This window comes from Anas platyrhynchos, chromosome 5 (genome assembly GCF_047663525.1).
Source record: "Anas platyrhynchos isolate ZD024472 breed Pekin duck chromosome 5, IASCAAS_PekinDuck_T2T, whole genome shotgun sequence".
NCBI classification, from domain to species: domain Eukaryota; kingdom Metazoa; phylum Chordata; class Aves; order Anseriformes; family Anatidae; genus Anas; species Anas platyrhynchos.
Genome location: NC_092591.1, coordinates 58,240,620 through 58,268,393, shown reverse-complemented (window position 1 = coordinate 58,268,393; position 27,774 = coordinate 58,240,620). Strand labels below are relative to the sequence as shown.

At 35.1% G+C, this 27,774-nt stretch overlaps 1 protein-coding gene across 10 annotated transcripts in view; it reads right to left on the bottom strand.

The window, feature by feature from the left end:
• Window positions 1–27,774, bottom strand: part of ELP4 (elongator acetyltransferase complex subunit 4) — a 196,887-nt gene that overhangs the window by 132,333 nt on the left and 36,780 nt on the right. For all 10 annotated transcript variants that reach the window (XM_072039208.1, XM_072039209.1, XM_072039210.1 and 7 more), the window contains 4 exons: window positions 26,641–26,725; window positions 22,256–22,444; window positions 7,927–8,035; window positions 5,016–5,122 (listed from right to left, as the gene is read on the bottom strand). In XM_072039208.1, coding sequence (XP_071895309.1) covers window positions 5,016–5,122; window positions 7,927–8,035; window positions 22,256–22,444; window positions 26,641–26,725 — 490 coding nt within the window. The remainder of the gene's footprint in view (window positions 1–5,015; window positions 5,123–7,926; window positions 8,036–22,255; window positions 22,445–26,640; window positions 26,726–27,774) is intronic.

Below are 27,774 nucleotides of genomic sequence, written 5' to 3'. Positions count from 1 at the left end.
TAAATACGTTGATCCCGCATGTAGTGGTGACAGGGTCGATTTGTTCCTCCAGGAGAAACAGCTCACTAATAATCCTAATTAGCTATGCCCACACTTGTTCTTCCTGTGTTTAATGAATAATTCGAAATATTGCAGGAAGCACAGTTTGCTACTCAGCGACATCACCATATCCTGATTCACTTAGGATCAACCTTGTGCTACACTTGTATAAAAAGTGTAGCAGTGGCTAATTGCACTTCCCTTTGCAAAGAGTAAGTTTGTTGCAGTATAGTCAGTGTGAAACAAATTAAAAGGGATAGAATGAAAAAAAAAAAAAAAAGGGGTATGCAGAGATTTCAGAGACTTTTTTGTGATTATGTTTCCTTCCAAAGACACATCCTTTGGCAGAGTGCTCCATAGTACCATGCTGTATCTGCCTGCCCCTGGGAAACCAGCAGCTTTGCTGCCACAGGAATCCTCTACTTCTGACTTCCCCGTCTTCCTGTTCGAAAACACCTCTCAGAAAAGAAGTGATCTCCTGAACTCAAAAATTAAGCTCTTCAAAGTTACATACTTTTCCCAGGTAGCTTATGATAGTTGGCTTCAAATGGAGCTATGTTTTAAAGCTTTTTATTCTGGCTTGCACAGGTGCCACATAGCCATCAGAACAAAACCAACTTGTATTAGCTGGCTCTTGTATTCATCAAAATAAAGAAAAATGAAAATTTCACATCAGCTGTACTTATTCTTAGATAAACATTATACCACTTCTAGGAAGAAGTTTATTCTCTATATTATTAACTATTAACAGGCATATATCATGACTGTTACTGGAAGACTTTAAAAATAAACAGTAAAGCAAAACTAGGGAATTAAAAAAAAAATCCAAAAGTTTCTTATTTGCAAACGTTTATCTGGATTTATGAACAGTTTTAGCTTTAAATACATAATTCTGGAGGTTTCTGTTGACCAGACAGTAAAAGGAGTTAATCAAATATGAATCTTCTCCAACTGTCTTGTCAAACCAGGTAATGATGTCCTGCCAGCCAAACTCAGAGGGAACATGTGAAACAAATACAAAAGTAAACAGGCCTTAAGCTGCCCAAGGGAAAGTCAGCAAGATGGCAATTTCAATCATTTGGAATAATACTAAAGCAGCCTTAGGCTTTTCTCAGAATGGAAACATGTCACTGTTACTGCAATATTTCAACAAATCAGAAGGCAAAAGAAAGGAACACTTATGTAATCACAGCCATGGAACAGCACTTTGCTCAACACTGAGGTGGAAAATAATTAAGAGGAATTTCCTTTTTTTGTGAGCAACTGTACCTAAACAACAAAGACAAACAATGTTTCCTCATAAATTCTAGGAGTGAAAAAATTGAACAGACACAGATTCCTTTGGTTTTGATACAGGAGGCACTGAACAATGAAGAAGTTCTATCAAATAAAAAATGTGAACATAATGTTTCTCCAAAATTTTATCGAATGTTGACAAAAGTAACACTCTGAGCTACAAACAAAGCAAAAATACTTCAGAAGTGACTCTGCTGAAAAGTTGCATTAAGATAAATGGGTTGTCATATCATTTAACTGAGAAATCAAAAAATATTTCAAATATTTGGGGAACGTACCTAATCAGTAAACTTTCAGTATGTGTCTAGTCATGTAGCCATCTTTTAGTCAATCATCAGAAAATCAAAGGCAAATTGGCATGACTCAACCCAAACTTTAATACCGCATGATTGTGTCGTGTAAGCTTGTTTTGTGCGAGGGCTGCTGTGGTTTTAGCAGAGAGATTAACGACCGGACCTAAGCTGGCCTCCAAACCTTGCCCTGCTGATGCCTCAAGCCCTTTGAAGTCTGACCATCATACCTGGCAAAACAACAGTGGGAACTAGGCTGGTGTCAGATCTAATCAAGTTTCCTGCCTCAGCATAGCTAACTATGGGGTACACTAATTGGCCCAATTGCGGATTATACCTTTTGCTACAGATTCAAGACAATAATTTAGTCAAATGATGGTTTTTATCTCCTTCTAATTAAGATTCCAAAGTGGGAAGAAATAGGATTAGACAGGCTAACTTCAAAATTGTGTCCTTTAAAGTGGTATGCACATACGATAGGTCTCTGATAATATTGCATAGAATAATATATTGCTATTAACTAACATGAAGATCTGGGCAAGCATGATGTAGCTCCTGCACCTTTCACCAGAAGCATCTAAGTTTTCCTGGAAAAGGTCTACCTCATAATCTGAAAAGGGAAAACGAGTGCTCATAACTACTCACTAAATAGCACTGTCATTCTTAAATTGAAAAAAAAAAAAAGACAAACCACCTTTAGAACACACTTCAATCAATTATATTTTGACAGAGATGGGAAAAAAAATGAAACAGTTAAATGATTCTGCAGATTATGAAGAGGTAGAATCCCTCCCACAAAAATGAAGTCTAATCAAACAATTTTGACATTTGAAGTTTGTTACTGATGGGGGCCAAACTGTAAAAAGGTACTTAACTGGTGAGCAATCCAGACATGAGAAAATCCATGTCCCATGCCCTCATTATAAACCGTAAAATAAGAAAGGTCTAGTGGTGAAGACCCTTGTTGGAGAAACCTTGCCATAAATAAGAGGTTGTGTATTTCTAACTTTTCTTGCATAATTTAATTTTCAAGTGGCATTTCAAATAGAGGTTACTATGATCACCCCAAACTGTGTATGCAACAAAGCAGCTGTTTTCCAAAAAAGTGTTATGTACTTAAAATGTATGTTGAATTCACGCTGAAGCTAGTAAGGAAGTCATAAACCCAGGCGCACTTTGTATAAGCCATCCTCTCTCCTGCTTGTACCACAGACGGTTGTGCCGCTTTATGCTTTTACCACCAGAACAAAACCGGCTGCTGACTCATCGCATTCTGACTGCAGAACCCAGCTTTAGAAGACTGTATTCACATCCCTTCTTAATTCAATTTGCCCTTGTTCCCATCTTCTTACAAACCTCATTGCTACAGTCAGCCTAGCTGTAGTCTGCCTCTCCTAACGTAAGGAAGAAAAACTTCTGGATTACAGATTAGCGAAACGTACAGGAAGATCCCACTAGGACAACGATCCCGCGTGTTTGAAAAGGAATAGTTTGTGTCAGTCTTAATTTCTATAAAGCATATCTCTTAACAGAAACTGAAAGGGGCTGCAGCTGAGCAACGATGACAGAAATTTTTCAAGTGGGTCATCCACGCATGTCTAAGGCTACAGGTTGTTCCAAGAGCTCCACTGCCCCCTTTTCCTACAGTTCTGGGCCATGGCTAATGAAATCTTTTTTTACAGAGCCTGGTTAGTGCTCCTCTTCTGCCCCGCCCCCCACCAAATTGCATTACAAATTAGAATCCCAAATTCTAACTGCAGACAGAAAAATGATATCCCGAGTCAGGATTTATACAGTAAGGAAAAAAACTAAATATTTTAATTCTCAGATGTAATAACTGTGAATTTCCTATGCTGTGAAATGATGGGACATGCTTCTTTGCATTTCTGAAAACAGCAATAACATTTGTATTTTAAAACCTACCACAGACTATTAAGGTTTTTGTTTCTAATGTGCCGCTTAAAAGCTGTTGTTAAAATGGCTTAATACCTCACAATGCCTGGCTGCATTAACCACTTTCTCTGGAAAATAAGAAACATGACAAATGAAGGTCTTTGGAGAAAAAAGCCTGCCTTCACATATTTGCCTTTAAGTGGCTTTTGAAGAGGATACCTCGACTTGAGAAACTTCTAGCACGCATGCAGGGCTGACCTGCTTGAGGAACTGGCTGCCTGATTAACTATTAACTACTCTCAATAGGATTAGATAATTAAAGACATTGATGACCATTAATTAGGAGGAGGGCACCTTAATTTGTCACTTGATAGGGCCCTTTCAATGATTTATAGGTTAGGGCTACTTGCAATTGTGAAGGGGAGGGGGCAGTGAAGAGAGAGAACCCTCAAGTTACCTTATCAAGTGGCCAGCTAAAAAGGGCAGAGGGTCAAATAAGGGCCAAAGTGGTCACTTAAGGGTGAAGTCCCAAACACCAAAGCAGTGCCAAGCCACATTGACCATAATTTGGTGATGGAGTAAAAAATATGCTAATTTATTGGTGGCAATTCTCTCTTTTTATGGTTTCAAGCAGTTAAGACAAGTGGCCTGCTTAAGAGCTTTTCATTTGAAAAGAGATTAAACAAAATGGTTTGTCAGGGATGCTTGGCTGTTTTATGTCTTTGTTAAAAAAAAATTTGCCCAGACTGTACCGATGACTATCACATCACCCCAAAAGCCATCTTCCATCTCTACGCATTACTTGGTTAATAAATACATCAGCTCTAATTGCTTAATAGTGCTATGTTCATTTGTTCTTTAGCAAGATTAAAATGAAATACATCTTTTGTATTACTGCCTTCTATCAGGACTGTCTGCATAAAGGTCACAGAAAAAAGTTTAAATTTAGTAGGAAATTTACTTAAGGACATTAGTGTAAATGATACTGTGTTTAAAATGACATAAAAGAGCGAAAGGTGATTTCAGTAATGCAAAGAAAATGGTTTCTGAATACTGATAAGGACACTTATCCCTCATACCACACACAATTTTAGGCAGCATTATACATTAAAATCCCTCTACTGGGGTAATAACATGTAGCTACTTTCCCACCCACTAACACAAGTAAGAGCAAGTCATTAACATTTAATTAAATATGCTCCTGACATCCTTAGAAACATGTCACGCTTTGTTATTGAAGGTTGTGGCCTACTTTCTATGTACATTTTAAACCAAAATAAACTATTTATAACGGACCGATTTAGTGCGGCAAATGAGACATCTTCAATTAGAAGGCACACTACCATATTTTATAAAACCACTCGGAAAAGCAAAACCAACGCAATGCATTTACAACATCGGGTGCATATTTCCTGTAGTTCACAAAACGAAACATAAGAGATGGGATTAGCTCCACCTTTTGGGTTCGAAATAGTGAAACAAAACTGCTTCTCTTACCTCAATGGTGAACTGCTTCCTTTTTAATCTAAAAGCAAGGTCCTTCGTGTCTGACACATCACAGATCAAGCTATTAAGCCGAGGAATCTGATGTACATGAAGCAAACCTTGTGGAAAGAAAAAGTAAAGGAGGTGAAAAAAATAAGAAAACGCTGTCATCCAGATGCATAAATTAGAGTCTTACAGCAGAATTCTGTATATTTACACACACTCATCCTCCCCTTTTTAAACTGGAGCTTACTACCAGGAGCAATGAAGCAAACGGTGCGATTATACTCAAGTAATCAAGCAGAATAAGATAAACAGAAATCCTTGTGCGAGTAAAACTAATTGCACTTTGGTACAGAAGTACAGATGTAAAGAGGGATCTTAATACTTGTCAAAACTACAGCCGGTTTGTGTGTGATTTTCTCTTGTATTTACAGTAAGCAAATATGGCTATCACCTTGCATGCTGCCCACGGCACCACTGAGTGATCTTTATTTTATTAAATGCACCAGTAAGCAGCCAGCAAAACAAGGCTTATGGGTTACTGATAACCACTGAAGCTCTAATGAGCAGTACCGCGCCTGAAAGCGGCTTGGAAAAAAGTTTCTGGAAAACACCAATTCAGATCCCCATTTTTGATGAATTTTAACCCCTGTGCCATCCTAAGAGAGAGACATTTGCTTCCCGCGAGAGGTTGATGTAGCCGTTCAGATTTTTTCCCCAGTCCTAGGTGCACTGCAAGCTCTGCATTCTGTCACTTGCAGCTCAAGCTGATTTTTTCTGACAAGGACGCTGGATGGTTTTTGTGCAGCCTAATATAGTTTCTGAACAACCTAAGGGTGATTTTCTACATCTGAAAACCAGGAAAATTCTACAGGGTTTCTCGATTACTGGCCTATATTTGCTATTCATAAAGCCAGTGTCAAAATGGAAATACCGAACGTTTACAAAAGACATCTCCCTTGAAAACGGCAGCTGGGAGAAAGAAAACCCAAACACTAAAACCCTTATTTAAAATAAGGCAAGTATTTTTCAGGGGTTTCTTTCTTTTTTTTTCTACTTTTTTTTCTTTTTTTTTTCTTTTTCTATTTTTTATTCTTTTATTTATTTTTTTTTTTTTTTTTTTTTTTTTTTAGAGTAAAGGGACAATAAGGGAAGAAATTTTCCTAAAATTTAAATACTTTAAAAAGCCTAATTTTTACAGGTACTAATAACAAAACTCCCAATATTATTACAAAGATATTTTTATATATTGAAGCCTCCTAACCCTTTCTCCAAAGATATATAAAAATATTTATTTTGGTTTTGAGTTCAAAATATAATTATTAGATATAATAACAGCAGGCATAACAAAGGGTTGCTTATACATATTATTTAAAAAATAATTAAGGACAATTTATATCATTTTTATTTTACTGATTCTTCAACCACCTACATTTTCAGGCATTTTAACAAAATTACTAATGCAGTATTCATTAAATATTGCAACAATTTAATCATTTTTTTCCTGAGTAATGTCAAAAACTTCCATCATCTGTAGTAAATAAATAATCTTGAAATATATTCATACACAAAAATTATCCACAGAGTTAAGACCTTTAAAAATACTCATTTTTAGAATGTTAAATTACAATTGTCTAAACCTCAAAAGCTATGAGATGGCATATTACTAAATATATATATATACTTAATATGTATATATTTTTAAGTAGTACTGAAAATGATTTTGCATACATTTTTACAGGAAATCAGGAAATAACTGCTAAAATGCACATTGTCTTAAAAGATCTCTTCACTGCTGAGAAAAGGAGTATCAAATTGACAGAATTATGCTAGCATAAACAAATGCCACATCACAATTATACAATTGGAAAGATAATTAGGCGAATTATTCTAGCTTTTGTTCACAGTTTCTTTTTCCATTCACCTTTTTCAGATGAGGAAATATGCACGACTTTCTTAGTGAAAAAGATTTTTCTCTGATTTATTAATTACAGCCTGCATACACACAGCGGTGTCTCAACACCATCTTTGCTTCTTTTTCTATATATTTTGCTGTGGCAAACACTGCCACATTCTCACATGTTTACAGCAGGTTTCAGATAAGCAGTTTACTTTTAGCTGAAGGTTTCCATGGAACTACAGTAGTATCACAATAATAATAGCTGTAATTTATGCACACTCAGAGCACCGCTCTGGATTAGCTAAAACTGTTTGGTATTCACTGCTTCGGCTATGCGTAACATCTCATCTCATCTTTTAAAATTTAAATAGTTCTGCTGTAACACCTTACAAAATCTTGGGGAAACAAACTGCAGGATTAAACACCATTACACATTTTGAAGATAAATCACTCGAAAGGCTACATGCCTTTTTACCAAGATGAGTTTCATATTTTACATGCTCTATATATCCATATTTATTTCTTTAAGTTCACAGCTGCCATAACCGAAAGCTGCAAAACAGTGCATTATTTTTAGATAAAGTTTATATAGCGCATCATTTAGCAGTTTATTCACCTTAATATAATATATGTTTTTCCATGTTCTCTACTTAAAACTTGGCAGATCAGAAGTATTGATTTCATGACAAGTTCAGCTCACTGGTCAGATGATTGCCAAGCCTCCTCTGCATGTGAATTCCCCAAAGCCTGCCTGTTGAGATGTACATCTGATTGAGCCATGCCTCAGTAATACGGCTTGACAACATGCAAGGAGTTGCCATGTTTCCTTTGCAGCCTTAATGCACTTTACGGAAAAATTTCCAAACTCAAGACTGGTTAGCAAGGGGAAACATTTAAGAGGTATATTCTAAAATGAAACCAAATGCTACTTTATAGCAGATACCCAATTGGAGGGTAAGCCGTTAAGTGCCCTAGAAACACTCAGGGCAGACTTTTTGCATTGCTAAAGATGGAACTTACCGTGGTAATCCTTGTATAATGGATTGGTTTCTCTCTCAGAGCCAATAAATGATTCAAGACCAACTACCATATCTGACAAGTTTGTTACACGTTCCATAATTGCTTTATTCTGTAAGACACGGAAACAAAATACACATCAGATGTGATGAAAAAGGTAATTAATGTTCATGGACTAAGCCTTGGTCTTCTCAATGACAAACTGTGGAGAAAAAATAGGTCATCAATACCTAGAAATTGCACTGAGGACTTTTCTTATTTTTTATTTAAAAAAATGGATGGGAATTTATTTCTAAAGGAAAACATATTTGACACAAAGAAAACATAAAGGAGCCAACTTAGTACTAAATTCATCTTTTCCTAATCTTTGTAAGATAAGCGCTAGTTCATATTGGAGATATTTACAAGCTATGTGGCAGTTAAGCACCATACATCGATTGTACTGAGTCAGATGCCCAGCTTTTGTTTGTGTCTTGAAAACCTTGTTTCTTAAAACACTTAGACATATCTAGTATTTTGAGCATGCACAACCCACATGATTACTCATTTTGGTTATCAAACAGCACAGATTAAAAAGTAGGAACAAAGCATTTTCTCCAGTATTTCTCTTTCTAAAAGTTCCTCTCTACAAATCTGAATCTAAAGCTTCAAGTTGCATTACCATTTCTCAACGTATCTGTGATTTGTAAGTGCTTTGATAACGTCATGATTTAATAAGCAAAAGGAAGAAGAGACAAAACTGGGCTAAAAAGCAAAATACTTCTTTAAGATTCAAAACAGTTATGTTAGATCTGCCAGGACAGCTGGTGTACTCTTCTTCCTGATGGCTGTAGATGCTCTGCCCATCATATCTCCAGGGGTATCAAGTCCAATCACCTCAAAACACATCCATGCCAAGTACGAAGAATTAGCTCTGTAGCTCCAAGCTAGAATTTTTTATTTTTTGTTTATCTTAAAGTCTTTTGTACATTCTGAGCTTCCATTATTAAACTATGTGACCAACAGTACAAAAGGTCAACTTAAATGCTGGTAAACCATTTGAAAACGACAATTTGCACAGTAATTGGGACCAGAGAGAAAAGGAACATCCCACGGTAATTTAGTAGAGTCTGTGCATTACACTGACATACTGGTTTGTTAAAATAGTGAATACACCAACTGCTTGCACGAGCCCACATTTCAACAATTTATCTCATCTCCTGGCCACAGAGAAGCCTGTAAGGCAGATACAGAAGGTGACCATTTCCTGCTCCCATCAAAGAGGATCTGAACTCTGTTTTTAGACCATTACACAAAGTAACTGTGGCCTGTCCTGCCCAGCCCAATCTGCTCAGGGTACAAGGCCTAAAGCCACCAATCCCCTGGTACCTCCACCACCCCCCTCTCCCCACCTTATGGGCCAGATGGCATTAAATCCTGTGGGCTGGTCTCTTTTCAAAGCTGCTACTTGTGCACAGGCCAAAATGGTCTATCCCTGTGGAATCAGGGAACTTCTATTTTACCTGCAAAGTCTAACAATGAATAATGATAAAATAACGTTGCTAAAGATTTTCCTTTCTGAGCAATAATGAAAGAGAATTGAGGTAAAAGAAAGTTGCCTCCACATCAAGCCTTAAACTTCATTATTTTTGTCCTAATTATATCTACCACTGAAATATTAAAGCTGACTTTCAAATTATTTCCTCTTTTGGGAAGAGAGGGAGAGCTTACTGTATTTTAATGGAAACTGTTGGTCACACTGATTTACTGGGGTAATCACATAAAGACGCTATAAATCTGAAGTAACCAGTGATCTCTGCAAAACCACAGACTGGAAGTTACATTTTGCCAGTTCTGAAGCAGGTTCCTGAATGTTATTCATATAAGCAAGAAACACTAAACTGTTATATAATCAAACAGGTAAAATACTGATGATTTCTGGAAGCTAACTTGAACTCTTAATGTAGAAAAAAAAATTAGACCATTTGGAAAGAAGTTTGCTGTCCACTGATCTTTTTGCTTGCTGACTTTGACAAACAATGGCTACAAAAACTGTGGACAGAAAGATGCTCAACCATCAGCACGGCACCTTCATCATTAAAAGTCCTGTAAACCATAACAGCATTGTTCCTAGTCAATCCTAGTTCTGGAAAAATTAAAGTGAGGGACAGCAATTCAACCTAATGACGCATAGGCGACAATTCAATATGTTGTTCAAAGCTCCTCTTCTGAACAAGTTTGCTTTCTTAAATTGTAGTCTGTTTGCCTCTGTTGATTTTGTTTTTGTTTTTAAAGTGTGTCAAAACACTCTCTGAGCTTCATGCAGCATATCTTGGGAAATACCTTCCACGATGAATTGCCACAACAAATAGACATTTGCTTATGTGGCATTGTTGTCATAGATCTGTATCTATCATGTATTTTCTAGTTTGCAGCATTCAGCACATTAATGCCCAATCAAAGCTGACGTCAGCACACAGATAGTTGTGATGTATGGCATACTGACATAAACACACAAATCATGTTGCCCCATCTGGGCTTGAAAATTTAACAGAGCTCCAGATCTTCCTCCAGCCCCATACAAATCTACCTCCTGCTTCTGGCATAAACTTGGCAGCTCTGGAGATGAGCCAGGACATGGTTAGGAGGGAAGCCAGGAATGGGGGGATTCAGGGAAAGAGTTTGTTGGCAGCTAGAAGAGGTATTGTTTTAAATAACATTAAAAATAAATTAAAAAAAGAAAAAGAAAATCCACCACCACCACCACCAAAACACAACCAACCTAATCCTGGAAAGTTTTCAGTCTTGGTAGACATACAGCAGTTTTTCTGTATTAGTTAGTTCAGCCAAAATATAATTATTCTAACAACATGGTAGCAACCCTGTTGTGCAGGCTGGGCTGAGCATTCATTCTATATCTTACTTAGTGCTCACTGCTTTAGACAGAAATTTTCTTTTAAGCTCAAACTTTTAGTATCTGAGCTCAAAGTGCACTTTCAAAACACTGTTGGAAGGAAATCCATCTAGCTGCTTATATATGTGAATGGGAACCATACATACCTCTTTAACCAGCTTTTAGAGAAAAGCAATTGTGGAAAAAGATTGCTTTGTTCTACTTATTTGCAGGATCTACAGAGCTTTAAGTAATTGTTTATGGATGTTTAAAAATACGTATTTACCAATAAACTAGTCTAAAATGTGTTATCATCTGTGTCTGAGTGTAAATCACTGTATTCTACCAACACAAACACACAGAGAGCACGTTTGTGCAAACATACATACTGAAATTAATACTGTCTATTGCTTCTGGTTTGAGTTCTTAATGAATATCTTAATGAAGTATTATCATTACCACTATTTATCAAATCAACTTTGTTTCAGCTGGATTCCATATTAGAAAAAAAAAACGTCTCGTTGCTTTGTCTGCTTCAATCTAACTTCTAGATCTCCACTCATTTGCTGTCAAAATTCTTCTAAAACCCAGAGATATGTCAGTCCATTTTTATTCTGTCAAATTCTAAAGAAATTTAAAAATCATAAAATTTATGCAATAGGAATATTTAAATTCTCAGTCCTTGTGCTACACTGAGTAGGCAAAAGTCTAAGAATAGAAAATTTTCTTAGAAGCAGCTCAATATTTCTACATAGTAAATACAAACAACCTCAAAACTTAAAAGAAAAACAAGATACTCATTACAGATCTACAATGAAACGCAACTAGCACCTGTTAAGCTTTAGAGTCACACAGATTTCATAAATTTCTATTATCATCAATACATTAATAAACAGACTCTTAATATTAAATTATATATTGACTTTAAAATTAGGTATTTTAAGACTGCCTTTTCTTAAACAGACATTAGGCCTATATTTTGGTAGTGAGGCTATATTTAATTCTGTACCTTAACCTTCTGGTAAACATTCTGATAAGGTAGTCCCATCACTGACTTTCTTTAAAAATGATTAATTAAAAAATTTAATCCTAAAATGAGTTTCTTTATGTGAAAAACAAACAAACATACAACTAACTGCTAGTACTGGGACCAAAAAAAAGCACATTTGGATATATTCATTGCATACATTCCTTCCATATGACAGCACAGACTTCAGTGATGAATTCAGATACTCCACTTCTAGCGTAGATAAACCTGTCACTGTTGTTCCCAACAGGTGAGTCCAGTAACCCTGACATTTCATTGAAGGGTCTCAATAAAAAGCACCAAGTGAGCAAGTTTATATGAAGTGATGCCAACCTTGTGAACTTAAGGCAAATTTTGGTATACAATTTTTCAGAACAAACAAAAAATTGATTGTGACTTTTTTGCCTCTTTTAACTCTGTCGTAACACTGAAGTAAGCTTAGTGTGGTAACATATGCAGCCACACTGGAATATAACAAAACACTGGCTGCATATTCAATAGATGAAATAACTCTTGATATTTACCAAGAGATTAGCATACAATATGGTGGCAATGACTTCACAATATACAAATATTTACCATTAGTCATTGTTATGTAATCTCCAAAAGATTTTAAATTGAAAAGATAAATTATTAATATTAAAAGACACGGCTTATATAGTTACCACCATTTGTTATTAATTACTACTACTAAATTCACCGAACTACCCATACATTTTATCTTGGTAAAAGAAGTCAGGTATTAGGCCATTGCACTAGTTTTACAGAGATATAGTTTGTGTGCTCCTTAATTATTCAAAAATTCTGAAAGTAAAAAATTAATAAATGTTCTACCAAAAACTAGTATCAGAAATTAACAAAACCTGTAAAGTTTAAAATTCTAATACCCATCCTAACTTCAAGCTGATTAGCAGCACCATTTTCAGTGCTTGCACACACCAAACCTACTAACTGAACTTTGAATTTAGGCTGTAAAATCAATGTTTGTTCAGACCACTGAGTACAAGATGAGCAACGGTAGTTACATTAAAGAATTTTTGGTATGTAGAAAACTGTATCAATATCACAAGAAAACTGAATGTAGGTGGGATGTCTTTGCTAGAAGATGGATAACGCAGAGATATTCTTCAAGGATTTTCTACAACCTTCTAACACTTTCAGTGATGAGAAGTACACATGTAAGGATTCAAACAGAATCTCCTTTTACCTTTGAGGAACCTTACTGACTGTAATAGAACTTATTTATACATATCTGTTTACATGGATGAAATCGGAGAAGCACTGATTTTTATTTGTTTATATGTACACGATATTAATTTAGCAAATTTCAAGCACTGAATAATTATCTTCTAATAATCTTACACAAGTTACAGAAGCAAAGAAAGGACATGTAGCAAAGACACGAGTAGGTAATTAGACACAACATACTCGCCCAAATGAGAAGGGAGTGACAAAGCATCTGTTGGCCAATATGTTACATGATGCATTCATTCCAGATTTTGGTTGTTCTTTTAAAGTTGCTTTTAATAATGTTTGTATTGATAGTCTTTATAATCTCAGAGTCTTTCAACCGTGAAACTAGTTAGAACGAGCATTTTTGAATCTGAAAACTAAAAACATTTGAGCCACGGTTACCTCCTCTCACACCTGCAACAGTGCCACTTCTATGGGAACTTTGCAATGGTTATCATCAAGCATATCAGACGAAGGTGGATGACACAGTGCCCAGTTAAAAAAAAAATCTGCATAAATTTTCAAGAAAAATTATTTAGTTTTGATTTCATGACTAATATCACACACTAAAAAGCTATCTTTCAATCTTCACTGAAGATGGATGACCTGGACTTGTTAATTATTCTAGCTAAAAAGGAAATAAATGTCAGAAAACCTTGGCACCCCAAATAAAATGTATGTTTGCTTTGCCATTAGAGTGAAGACCTGAATGAAAGCTTCTTTACAAGGATGTCAAGGGCCAACAGGGAAATGAGTGATGACATAGCACAGATGAAGTGAGCAAGTCAGTAAGAGTTGCTGTTGAGGTCTACAGAATGAAAGGTGAGAAAAAAGCCTACACGGTTTAAATAAAAATATCCATTTGATGATCTCCAAGTGCTTCACAAAACACCAGCAAGTGTTGCATTCCTCATTTACAAGTAATGAACCAAGCACAAAGATGCCACCTGACTTGTCCAGAATCACAAGCCAGTCAACAGAAGACTAGCTTTTTGAGGCTTGGTTTAGGAGGCTCTAACTAAGGCTTTGGAGTGCCACATGAAAATATTTAGGGGCATGGCAAAGATGACATAGGAATCAAAACCCAAAAAGCTGGGTGCTGAAAATCTACCTATTATCTGACAGAAAGAGGTGGCAGAGGTGTGGGGTGTTACTGGGTGACGCTTTCTGAGCTGAATCCCTGCTCAGTGCTTTTCTCTCCTGACTCCTGTTTCCTCAGCATTCGTGAACTGAAAGCACAGGCTGCAGGTGCCCACAAATGGTTCTGGGGAGCAGGGCTCTTGCTCGAGTCCTACAAAGTGGGTAAATGAACCAATAAACCCAATTGACCACCCCTGCTTTCTTCTCCAGTAAAGGATGAGGAGCTGGGAAGAAATTTGTGCATGACTTGAGCCCAGTACCTCCCTAGAACACTATTTGGTCCTTATTAATGAGTTTGTCTCATTGGTATAAAACCACATACGTAGAAAACTGTATGTTATAATTGAACAAAATGAAATGATCATTTCAAAAATGAAATGACCATTTGAACCTATTTGTTTACAAAATTAAACATTTAAAAATATTCAATGTTACCAGTTGGTCATAATGTTGTAGATACAGATGCAAAACTAGACAGAGAGAATGAGAGTCACATCATCAAATCTTGAGAGCCATAACAAAACTGCTGAGATGAATGTATTTGAGACTAACTGGCTTAACTAAAATCCTAAGACTCCACTGGGAATTATTCATGATAAAATAAAAGGTTTAGAAGTGCTTGCTTTTGTCATTTTGCCTGAAAAAAAAAAAAAATAATCAGTGCACTTTGCTTCCCAATTCAGGCTAACTATTGCTGCGACTTAAAATTCCTTAAACAGTCAATTGCCTTTTACGCACAGGTGACCAAAAAGATCCTCCACTGTTATTTCAACTAATTGTACACAAACATCAACAGGAACATCTAGCTTACATTTCTAATCAAGTGCAAGGTTCTGAAATATAAAATCATTTAAAAAACGAATCCCTTATTCAGTATGAAATTATAGGCTGTCATCAGGAGCAGGCTGGCAAAGCTAGATCCAGATGGGAAACTGGCTGGGCAATAAGAAGAGGTAGGGTGGAAATGATGGGTAGGCTGGAAATGATGGGAACCTAAGGAAAGACCTGACTGCTCCCTCTGCTGGCAAGGCCCTCACCTGCTTTAATTTTTAACTAATGAGTAGTCATTTCTTTAATTATTTAGGATCTAGCCAATAAATAATGCAGAATGTTCCTTCCTCAGTCTGTTGCTCTGTGTTTGCACAATTTTGAACTTATGGTGCCCTATTTCACTAGAATAATTTGTCACAGAATTAAGGCTCAGGTGGATATCTAACAGCAGACCTAACTGGTTTTATATTTTAGCCATTCACAAAATAAATGGCGAAACTAAACTCTTTAACCTTCAAAATATTCTATTTTACAATGTATATATATCATACATAAATTAAATATAATGTATAATTTGCAATGTGTTTCATAATATTATGACAAATTGCTCATCAAATCAGAATAACAAGAACCCTTTTTTGTAGAAATAAAATAACATAAAATGAAATACACAAAATTGCACATCAAACCAAAAAAATGTTGTTCTTCCATGAGTAAAATTCATGGCCTGGGAATTAAGAGATAACGTTTATATTAAAACTTAATTCAAGTATGAAGATGAGTCATTCATTACTTGATTTGTGATATAAATTAATAGCTGCAGTAAGAACATTTAGAAAAAATCTGTTCTAGGATTTTGGCCTACAACCAGAAGCTCCCAGAACAGGAGGGATCAGCTTTTTTTGCCCACTGTTCTCATCTGAATCCTGGCTGAAAAGCTACTCCAGCTCCCAGCTTTCCAGAAGGCTCCATCCCAGGAATCCTCGCCTGCCATTTGGTTTGCTGATTTTAATCTCACAGGACTTTCTTACAGTGGCTCCACTATTCTGAACTGGCACTTGCTCCTAGAAGTGAGTTATTATTAAACTTGTAGGTCAATTGTGGCACTAACAACTCTTTGGAAGCTTTCAGCCACGGTGTACAATTTGCTGGTCTAATTAAATATTAATTCTAAGTGTTACATTCTGTGGCTAAGAGCTTTTATTTTCCATCATCAGTCTGGAAGAGAAAGAGGTTACAAGGCTAATTTAATCTATTTTTCCCCCCCCACTAGCATTAAAGCTTAACTACACAGGCACAAAAACATCATTAAAGATGCAGTATTCCTTTTTATTATGATTATATTGTAATTAATAGAGCAGCTCTAAACAACAAAAAAGTGGTTAGATTCTGAAATTTCAGGGTTTTTAAACACCACCAAAAGTTCATATATAAATGTTTCTAAGCAAACGCTGCACAGAAATTCAACATTCACTTATTTGAAAACCATTTAACATAGAAAACACTTATGCAAGAATTTAAATGTGAAATAGCGTACCATAAAATTATTGTTCTTTGTGCTGAAATACCCCATTTTAGTGCAACATTCACAGGGATTTTTTTTTTCAAAAACTTGTCGTTCTACTTATGTGAAAAAAAAAAACACTAGTGTTACTTCAGCAAAACAATACTACCTTCATTTTCCAACAGAGTTGCTTGTTTTAAGCAGATAACTACTTTGTCCTGCATTATTTAAAGTCACCCTTCTAATCTTTACTTATCACTGTCCAAATGGGCTCAATACATGAGCCTCTTCCCTTCTGCTTCCATAACAGTTGTGTCCATGTCTGGACACTGGGCATTATATTAACTACTTAGTCCAGTAGCCAAAAGATTCCATATGCTTGAACAGATGACTATCTCCATACTGTGATGGGATAGTTAACTGTTTAGATCTGTCTAATCTTGCAGTTGAAGGATTTAGTTCTAAATCTTACCTCATTTTTTAAAGTTTTCATAAGTGTATTCTCAGATTACATAAATAAGATGTAAAATAAGACATTGCAATCTTGCATATAACTCATTAGCTTTTAAAGTTTAACATACTCATTTTGGAAGAATGATTTATTTTGATGAAAATACTGTGTTGATGATGACAGTGATAAGATTATGCATATTATGCCTTCCAAAAAAGTAAAATTAATTGAAATGAGAGCAAAATCAGTCATGCAATTTTAATGCATGCACCTATCTATCATAATATGGATAAGTAGACTAGAAGACAAATAACATGCTGCTAAAAATGTTTCAAATGAGCACTGTATTTGTTTTTGAAATGTGCAGTTGTTACCAAATCTGAAGGGGCAGAGCCAGAATACAGCCTGTTGGCTACCACAAACTTATTTTATGAAATAACAAAATATTTCTATTTCTTCTGCAATTGATTAGCATAATGCTATCAACAATAATAGAAATTGAAAACAAAATAATTTACTGTCATACAACATATATTTTAAAGTGTTTAATACTTCTCTGAGCTTGCTACTAGATTATAATTTTAAGATGCTTTTATGAATGTCTAGAATGTCCAAAACAAAATATTCACACCTGAAAACTATGTAGATAAGAATGCCTGTCATAAACTCACGACTCTCAATATTTCTTTGTATGAATATTAAACTCTATTTCTCACATAGAATTGCACATGCCACATTTAAAATCTAGTAAAGCACAGTATAGTAAAATATAATGACCATGTCATCTCCATAGATTCTATTAAGCACAGGATTTTGAAAGCTTACTTAAATATGATGCAGAAAGTACATGACATTTATTCTTGATACAAGTTTGTGTTTAACGGCTACATCATGAAATACGTTTGAAGGTTATTCAGCATTTTACACTTGTGAACTCTCAGAAGTTAAGAGTTTTAAGGCATGCAATTGCTCTCAGTTCTTGAAATAGGAATAACTGATAAATTCACAAGCTATTGGGAGTCATGTCTCATAATCCTGTATTTGCAATGGATTCTAAAGCATGCTATTGCTTGACTTCGAGTTTAGCTGCTAGATTGGTACGTGTGAACACAAAAGGCTATGACGTGAAAAGGTTTGTTTCTGAATTTTTCTACACTGAAACATACAGTAATTTATGCACTTCAGTTGATTCAAAGCATCAAAACATTAATATTGCAGGAAATTAATTTTTTAACATACGGGATGAAATAATGAAAATACCTTGCTAAACAGAACTTCAGACTCTGAGGACAGGTTCTGTAACACGACTTATTCATACTGACTTTTCATTAGTCAATTAATTTCCCTTGGTACATGCTGACTAATATAGTGGTTAGTCCTTACCAGTAAGATAGCCTCATCTTCAAAATAAAGGAAGGCTTCAATTAAAGTGCTACACTTCTTCCAATGAAAACAATAATCTACTTTAAAAAAATTCACATCCACAAATTTGCCTGGTTACTTAAGTGATACAAAGTTGGGAACAAGCAGAACAGAATTATGAACATTATTTACTATTTTGGATTTAAAAAATACGTACACCTATGAAAAATTATTTCTAGCAATTAAAGAAAAAGAAGAAAAACAATAGGAAAATATTTTACATATTAACTCAATACTTTTACAAGTAATAAAGAGTGATATTAAAGTCATTTAAGTTACATTCTGTAGCAAGAAAAGCTGTTTTTTTAACACTAGGTACCAAAAAGCACAGATTTTCAAAATACAGAAAGAAGAGCTCATTCTCATTTCAATAATATTCCTTAATTTGGGAAGTGTAACAATAAATCAAATCCCTCTTCAATCTGCCCTCCCTGATCATTTTTTTTTTTGGCTAGATTTTAAAAATGTAGGTAGTTTTCCCTTTTCAAACGCACCATCTTATTTCAGAGGCACAATTCATTTTCAAGAAGCAGTAGAAAGCCTTGAAAAATAACCTTCCATCAACTGTTTTAATCACATTCATAAGTATCTCAATATTTATTACCTGACAGACAATGTAAGATAAGAGTATGTTCAATCAGAAGAAAATATCAATCAAGTAAAACTTGTCACACATCATCTGAATAAAATTTATAATTTGATAAGTTTTTAGTGTCATTTTCTTGAAATCTGCTTCCAGAATAACGTATTCCTGGTTTTGTGGTTGAGAAAAGAGAATTTTTGTTTTTCTTCATACACTGCTATAGAAGTTTCATCAATAAAACACAAAGAATCTGCTTTCTTCAGTGAACCACAGTTTCTTTAAATTATTCAAAAAAATCTTTACACAACCAGATTCTTTGTAATTTTTTTTTTTTTAACCAAAAAATATCCCCTTACAGAAGACTGTGAAGACATTCAGTGTCCCATTAAACTGGTTGAATAAGCATCATATTCTGCTGAACGCAATTCAAAGTTATGAAATTCAAAACAATGAATAGCTAGAATAATAAAAGAGCCACACTGGTGGAAGTGTGCCACAGAGGGAAAATCATCACAAATAGAATCACTGTAGGGAAAAGTGAACTAACAATAATAGCATTATTGTATTTCGATACTGTAACAAAGTGAAATATGATTTTAAAAAATGTGCCTGTTTAAAAACAGATTAAGGCAGCACCATGAGAAAACATACAAAAAACAATCAGAATACTGAAAAGATAAATAGGGAGCTTCATCTCATTGTCTTATCATCCATGAACAAAGATATCATTTATGAAATGTAAAGGCAAAATTAAACTTTCCAAAATAAAGAAACAACACAGATTTAATTTGTGGAACTCCCTGTCACAGTAAAATGTGACAAGTATTTGGCAAAATATGTAAAATAAACCAACCATAAACTACTTATATATAAAGGTAATTAATACAAAACGTAATTCAGACTACAGATTAACTAGTCTGGGTTGGAAAGGCATTGTCCCTGTTGAAAAACTGTGCTATCAATTTTATTAGAGTTTTGAGTTTGATTGGGTTTATGTTGAGTTTTATTTCTTCTTCACCAGACTAACTAGAAGTGGTGGCTGTCGTAGACAAGATATGGCATGAGTTACAACTAAAAATCTATTTTTTTTCAAGACAAAGCAGATAAAAGTGCAACCATTTTTCTGTATAGGTTATGCAGACATAAAAACTTTACAACAGTTTTGATTTTGAAATCTTACATTTACTTCCATGGACATTGTTCATGTGAAGATTTTACTTGCAGACCTGCTAATTAATACAGTTGGGGAGCACAAGATAACACAGCAGATACAGAAATAACTGTTGGTGGAATAAATGGGGAATTTACTACATCTTCAGAAAAATACTACATATTTTCTATGCCTCCAGTGTACTAACATTCAACAGAGAAAGCATATGCTAGAACTTACTCTGATCAAATTAAATACATATACAGAAATGCACTTGAAAAAAGAAAAAAAACAACCCCTCTCTTATTCTCTTGAAAAGAAAAGATATATTCTTTACTTTTTTAATCCAGTAAGAAACCTCAGCAACAGAATGGTGAGTAGCTGGGTTGTGAGAATGTGAGCAGCTGCTGTTATTATAACGAAAGGTCTGTCTACGGCTTGAGCCTGAGAGACCACATGTTCGGCTGTCCTCTCATCTTGCCATCCTCACCAATTAACTATTAACATGGAGGGCTGTACACATGCTCTCAGGGGCTCTTTAACAGGCTTCTTGGAGAGTGGAACAACTACACAGCAGGGCTCTGGGAACTGAGTAATGTGGGGTATAAGGAACCCTCAGCAGCTTTGCTCCTCCTAATGACAGTTTTCTCCACAGTTTAGCGCTTAAAGAAGGATGCATGAAGTATAACAATTTAAAAAATATATGTAATGCTCTCATTAGCTTAATGCTGCTAAGCAAAGATTCTGGAAACAAGATTTCTTTTTTTTTTTTCAACCGCCCTTTAAAATATTCTAGCATTTATTGTAAAGCAATGCTGTCAAAAATCAAAATTAAAATTAATTTTTAAATGAGATATAATATTACAAGAACTCCAAATCAATTCATTTATACAGAACTGATAAACATAAAAACAAAAACAACTTCATAGATAAGTCTGCAACAAACAAAAGATTTAATCCTTCAATTTGTATCTCAGAAAAACTTGCTCCACAGACACTTCCGGACTTCTCTAAAATATGTTCCTATTTGTCAATGACAACATGTTCAATAGAGTACAATGAAATAGGTTCTGTGTCCCAACTACAGACAGGTAATCAACCTTTCTGAAGACATATTGTTATCTAATATATGATGGAGTTTTGCATCGCAAGAGAAATGTTAGTACATTTTAAATCCCAACTGCAAAACAAGGAAATCAGGTTTCTCCCCCTATTTTAGAAGCAGTAAGTGCTTCAGGTAGCTAAATAAATAACACTGGCAGGTATTCAAACACCTTCACAAAATGCAATACTTACGTGAGAATGATGTACTTTTCTAATACAAGAGTTAATCTAATGATGAAAAACTTTCATCTGCTATTAAAATATTTTGTGTAATATAAGGTTTTATCCAATACTTTTTTACTATAACCAAATATATACCTAAAATTATAGCTTTCCTGTTCATTGTGAATAATAATTTTGCCCTTTTTTCAGTTACATCATCATTTGCAGAAAGAAAGGAGCATCCATATTTTCTCTGTTGCTAAAAAAAGTTTACTTCCAGAAAATAAACTTATATGCTTATATCTCTCAGTAAAGCTTTTGTGAGAAGCTTCTGATTTTGCAGTTGGGAAAATTACTCTGATCCCATAACTGATTTGTTTGTGTTCTCAATAGAATACCGTATTAGAATTAAGGGAAAAGAACGTATCTTTTAATTCCTGGGTTTAAAAACAAGATCACACATAATCATGATGAGCACGACAGATGAAGGCAGTGGACTAAAATGTCTTGTATTGAACTTTGTTCTGAAGGCACTGGAAAGGCCTGGAGGGATGTTGCCCCCCAAAAAGTAGAAACAACATCACAAGCAGAATTCTCGCTGCTCTTTTACAATTTCTGAAATTTGGACTGTTTTCAAAGAAAAAAAAAAAAAAAGACTAAGACCAATAAAGGAAATAACTGTATTTAAGATGGTTTTGAGCTTAGGTCCTTGTTGATTTTGCGGCATGACTGTCTCACAAAAGTATAGAAAAACTGCAATGAATGTATCTTTTAACTTTGCCCTGTGAACAAAAAGAGTTTTCTACCTTTTTTTTTTTGTTTTAAATTGTATTTGTTTTCTTACTATACACTTTAAATTTTTGCTAACTGATGTAGTGTCAATGATGAAATACAGCATAGACAGCATTCTTACCTGGATAAGGTGAGAGGGCACTGTGATGATGCAGGCTGACAAAGACTTTCTGAGGAGGCCACGGAGAACATACAGAAATTTGGTCAGACTATGAATATCTTCAGGAGTGTCGCTACTACAAATGTCGTCACCCCACAACAAGGAACCCATGCTCTGAATTCCTATACGCAAAATATTCTTTTGTTTTTTCTATTGAAAAGACAAACAAACAAAAAGAGACTTGTTATTTTTTAAACATTAAGAGGAAAGCATCACATACTATGTATTTTTTTAAAAAATACAACAATTTATAGAATTAATAGCCATAATAATTAAATAATACAAGTAACCATAGCTTAATCTCAGAGGGTCTTGGTAAAAATTATAATTGGAATGGCTTTTTTTTTTTTCCCTCTCTTCCTTAATGGTTAACACACTGTGTTAGATAAGCAAATACAAATGTAAGAAAACAGGATGGAATACCGTTAACATGCATTTTCTAAAACTAACCAGCTAGATGGAAGTGTATTCTGTCAGAAAATCCAAGAATATTATTATTTTTTCATGTCATTTCTCTCCTCCATCACTGCCTTAAAAACATATAGCAATCTTTTCTCCCAACTTCATTAAGCTGGGCTGCTGGAAGGGCCTGAGAGTCATCAAACACAACTTTTCCCTTGATTTTTGACCTTCTACTGCACACTTCTGCTGTAGTTAGCTACTGGGTACTAGAATTTAAGCTATTTTGACATGTAAAATCCCAAATAGTCTTGTGTTACCTACCTAAAGACCATTTGCTGCACTGCATTACATTGTCAGTACAGTGGCCAACGGAGTGATGGTTAAGATACAGCCCCATTTGTGAAGGGGCATGTTATGAAGTCAGAGTTGTAATTTGTTTATGCAAACTAAATCATTTCTTAAGATGACAAATCTCTTTTCTGCTTGTATGACGTGACATTTCCTGGTGATCTTTGAGAAAGATTCTAGGTGCATTTGCTATCAACAGAGACACAATAAACATACTGCTGAAAGAATTCCAGTACAAGGTGATGAAAGACACATTTCTGGAGCTCAGGATTCACACTTACATAAAGGTCAGCTTTTTTTTTTTAAAAAAAAAAAATAATATATATATATATATATAATTACTAGTTTACAGAAATAAAACCTTACAGTTTTTTTCATTACAATGATGTTCCTTGACAAACTGTAGTTATTCATCTCCCCCATCTTGAATTGCAGCTGGAATGACCAGTGACTATAAAGCACAAAGCATTGCACAGCTGTTCTGGAAATCCAAAGGTTTTGGCAAGAGAAGAGGCTACTCTTAGAAATGCTTCCTTGTCCATATTGGGTAGACAGAGCCTCAGTTGTGAAACGCAGTTAGTACCACATGGCCCTCCACTTATCCAACTCTCACAGCTCACGCAGCGAGCTGATCTGCCAATTCTCTTACACTCTTTGTGAAAGAGATACACGCTTTAGCTCTGGTGTTTTCTCCAGTCTCATTGGCTTTGCAGACTTTTCAGCTTCAGTTATGCAAAGTTAACTTTTTACACTACCATATGAACCTTGGGACAATAGTACAGTATAACAGGATAACATTTTTATAATACGCATATTTTGCACACCTCCATTGATTTGGATTTGTAAAAAAAAAAATTCACCTTTTTCACATTGTTTTTGTAATGACAACTGGTTTGGCAGCAAGGATTATGATTATGAAGAATTTAAAGAAGCTACCTTAAACAAAAAAAATCCAACCTCCTCCCCCAACTTTCTTACTTGGAAAATCACTCAATTTGATCTCCAAAGGAAGCCAAAGAAATGTTAAGGAAAAAAAGTTGCCTATGAAAGTTCTGCTGTCACACGTGAAAAAACAAAATAATTTGGAAACAAGCTATTTTGTATGATGCAAAACCATGTTCAACTTATAAAGGATTCATACTTACTGATTAGCAGCAAAAAAAAAACCAACACAAAATGGAGGATATTTAAAAATATATATTTAAACCTAATGCTCATATTTCTAGTCCTACTACTAATTGTCCCAGAGATGCTTGACCATTTTCCCAGAGGTCTACTAAACCTTTAATGGTAGTTTTCACTAATTTCCTTAATTGTGCTGAACCTGTCAAGCTTGGTTGTGTCACATTCTACTCACTGTTCTCCAGATACCTCTTCAAATACAGGTAGTAGAAACTACCTGTATTAGTAGTAGAGGAGCCAATAAAAAGGAGAGGTAACTCCAATTACTGCCATATGGATGTGAAATTAGCCAAAAATATCTGGAAGTTTTACTAATTAGACTAAACTTCTCCTTTGAACCCAGATCCAGAAAGCAATACATTTCTAGGTCTCCGGGTGCCAAAAAAATTGGTAAATTTATGCTTCGCAGTATGAAAAATGCAGCATAAGAGGTATCCTCTTCTGTCACGCACATGCTGTGATTAATACATCTACTTAAAGTCAGTAGTAAATCTCTTTTAGCACCTTCCTAATACATTTTGGCCCTTGTAGTTTTCTCCAAACCTCACAAACGCCATTGCCATACGACCTATCCAAAAGGGAGAGGATTATTTTGAGTAGAAGAACATACACACACAAACTTCTCAGAAGCTTGCCTTTTTATTAAGTATAGGAAAGGAAACAGGTCCTGAAGTGTTCAGGATGGTTTTTACTCTATTATCCTAATATTTGGCTACTTAAAAGTACTTCTTGAGACTCAGTTAATAGAAGAGGAGATGTAGTAAGAGCGGTGAATTTCCCATGGATTTGGGAGATAAAAAGTTCCATGGCATGTTCTGGACCATAACTACATTCAACTCTGAACATACTTCAAGAGGTGTGTATTATATACCACTTCTAAATGCAAAAAACCTGTGTATATAAAGAAATGTTTTCTGATGCAATCCAATGTTTTTTGAAACAAAGAACAAGTAGCACACAAAATCGCTGTCCACAATATCTAATATATTTTTTTTTTGTCTGCAGAAAGAAAACCCCAAAATATTGGCTAAGTTATCTTTATTTTGTTTAAAACATCCAAAAAAAATCAGGAACATACAAAGATGCTGTTTTCCCATTAGACCTGACTTGCAAGAAAAACAAGAATCACCAGCCTGATCTCTTCAGGAGGAGGTGATTTGGTGGCTGAAGGCTCCCAGGGTATTTGTTTGACTCGGTGCAGCTTTTTGCAGTGTGCAAGCTCTCCGGCTTGCAGAGGACCTGTCACGGTGCGGGAGGAGCAGCTCTGCGCAGGGTACGGCGGGAAGCACGGGGACATGCCTGTTGCCATGGCTACTGCAGCAAGTGGGGAGAGGTGCCTGTCAGGGACCAATTTGCTGCTCCAGACTGGCACTGTCACCAAAGGGAAGGCAAGCTCGCCCATAAATCTCAGCAGAGACTACAAACTGAGCGCAAATAAGCCAAAGAATCTAATTTTAAACCCAAGTATTCTGGGCAGGTCATGTTTCTAAAATACACTGTTATGATGGATATATACATGCAGGAATGCATCCACTCCAATATTATCTTCTCCACAGAAACCGTTTTTCAGATATTCGGCTAGGAATAGCACACAGTCTTGTATGACATTCTTTGACATTCTCCAGCATCTATACTAATTACCTCGTACTCCAGTAACATTTCTGCTGTACAACAATAATTACCTACCAATGAAGCATCAATACATATCATTTATTATTTTATCTACATCAACTTCAAGGAATCACATATTTTTCAGCATGAGAAGGAACAACAAAGATAAGGCATTGCTCAAACTGGAAAAGTCTTTTATCCTATCTTATTACACTTGGAATATTTTTGCTTACCCACAGTAAGGTTTATGGCAAGTAAAGCAATCTTTACAAGGCAAGTAAGCTGTTTGGACAGGTAAGTTTTTGATACCTAAGTAGCATTCTCATGTCTTTACCTGTATTTCAGTACTCACTACATAAAGATGCACACCATTTAATTTATTATAAAATTCACTCCAGTTACCACAACACTGGAAGTATCTGAAAGTTTGAATGTTCGGTCTCAAGAGTCTTGAGCACATTATTGCTAATTCAATGATTTGAAAAAAATGTGTAGGTGAAAAATATTTAACTTAATTTCATTATATTTGGCAATCCATTTATTATCTAATTGCACAGAGTGGGCATTTCAATAATGTTGGCTTACAGTTCTTTTTCAAAAGCTCTGCATAGCTGTTAAAAAATAGTAAAAAGTCCAAATGCACATTAAAGTATGAACCACACACTATTTATCTTTCTTGTTTGCTTTAGCAATGTTTAGAAACAGCTTGACCCTTTTTAATTTTTAAAGACATTCTCATGCCACTCTTGAATACTCAGAAAACCTTCATTACAGGAAGACAAGAGTAGGAAGGTGTTCAGTACCTGGGGATGAGAGCCATCAAATCCTTCCTGGCAAATGACCCTTTGAATGGAGTGAAGCAGACTTGCATAGCCACAGTTCATATTCCTGTTGGTAAGAAGAAGTAGTTTAATAACACATTTTAATACTCACTAAAAGCTGTACTAAATCTAAACAGACGCAGCTTGCATTCTGGAAGTGTCATGTAGAAAAAAACTGTCATAGAAGGGAAAAAACAATCCTTTTTGAATAAAGCAGCCATTAAAAGCAATCGTGATCGGTTCTTGTTGACCAGTTCAGCATCCAGACATCTTGCAAAAAGTAGGAGTCTTAAGAGATTAAGATAACTTAATTACATAAGGCTCACTTACAAGTTTAATGATTTTATGTAGCAACTTAAAGTTGAAATCATTATAGCATAGTGTTAATCTTCTATAACAGACAAATAGCTACCTAATTGCTACTCTGAGTACACCTACACAGTGCCCTGGTAAACAGGGTTGACTTCCTATTACTTAAAGCTTTTATACAAACAACTATTAAACAATCAAAACCAACAAAAAATGAAAGAGATACTATTTCCACTTAGCTTAAAAAGTTCATTTATCATTATTTGTTTTATTTATTTACTTTTTTAAGGATTTTTTCTAATGCCACAACAGAACATAAAATACACTCTATTACATTACCATTTTGTATCCATTCACCATGGGCGTTAGTACGCCTTTATTTGCAAGGCAGCAGAACTGTGAGGTATATTTTATGTTTATGTGTTATTTGGAAAATATCTGATAATATTAAAAAAAAAAAAAAAAAGCAAAGCAAACTGCTGCCTACAAAAGGATTTAGGCATTTAAAACCAAATGAAAGTTCAACAAACACTCCCTTCAAGGTCTTAGAACTTCCTGCACTTCCAATGTACTTTTTCCTCATACCCATCCTAGCCATACTCTCCAGTGCTAATATACACAAAGGACAGAAAGTCCTATCTTTGCTTTAAAAAAAAAAAAAAAAAAAAAAAATCAAGCCAGCTGATCACTTTGAATTATACATACTAGGCCTTCAATCCCATACAGCATACTGGCTTTTGTGTCTGGACTTGATGTAGGTTCCTCACTAAAGTTGAATTTAAGCCCTTTCATTTTTTCTAGTTTCAG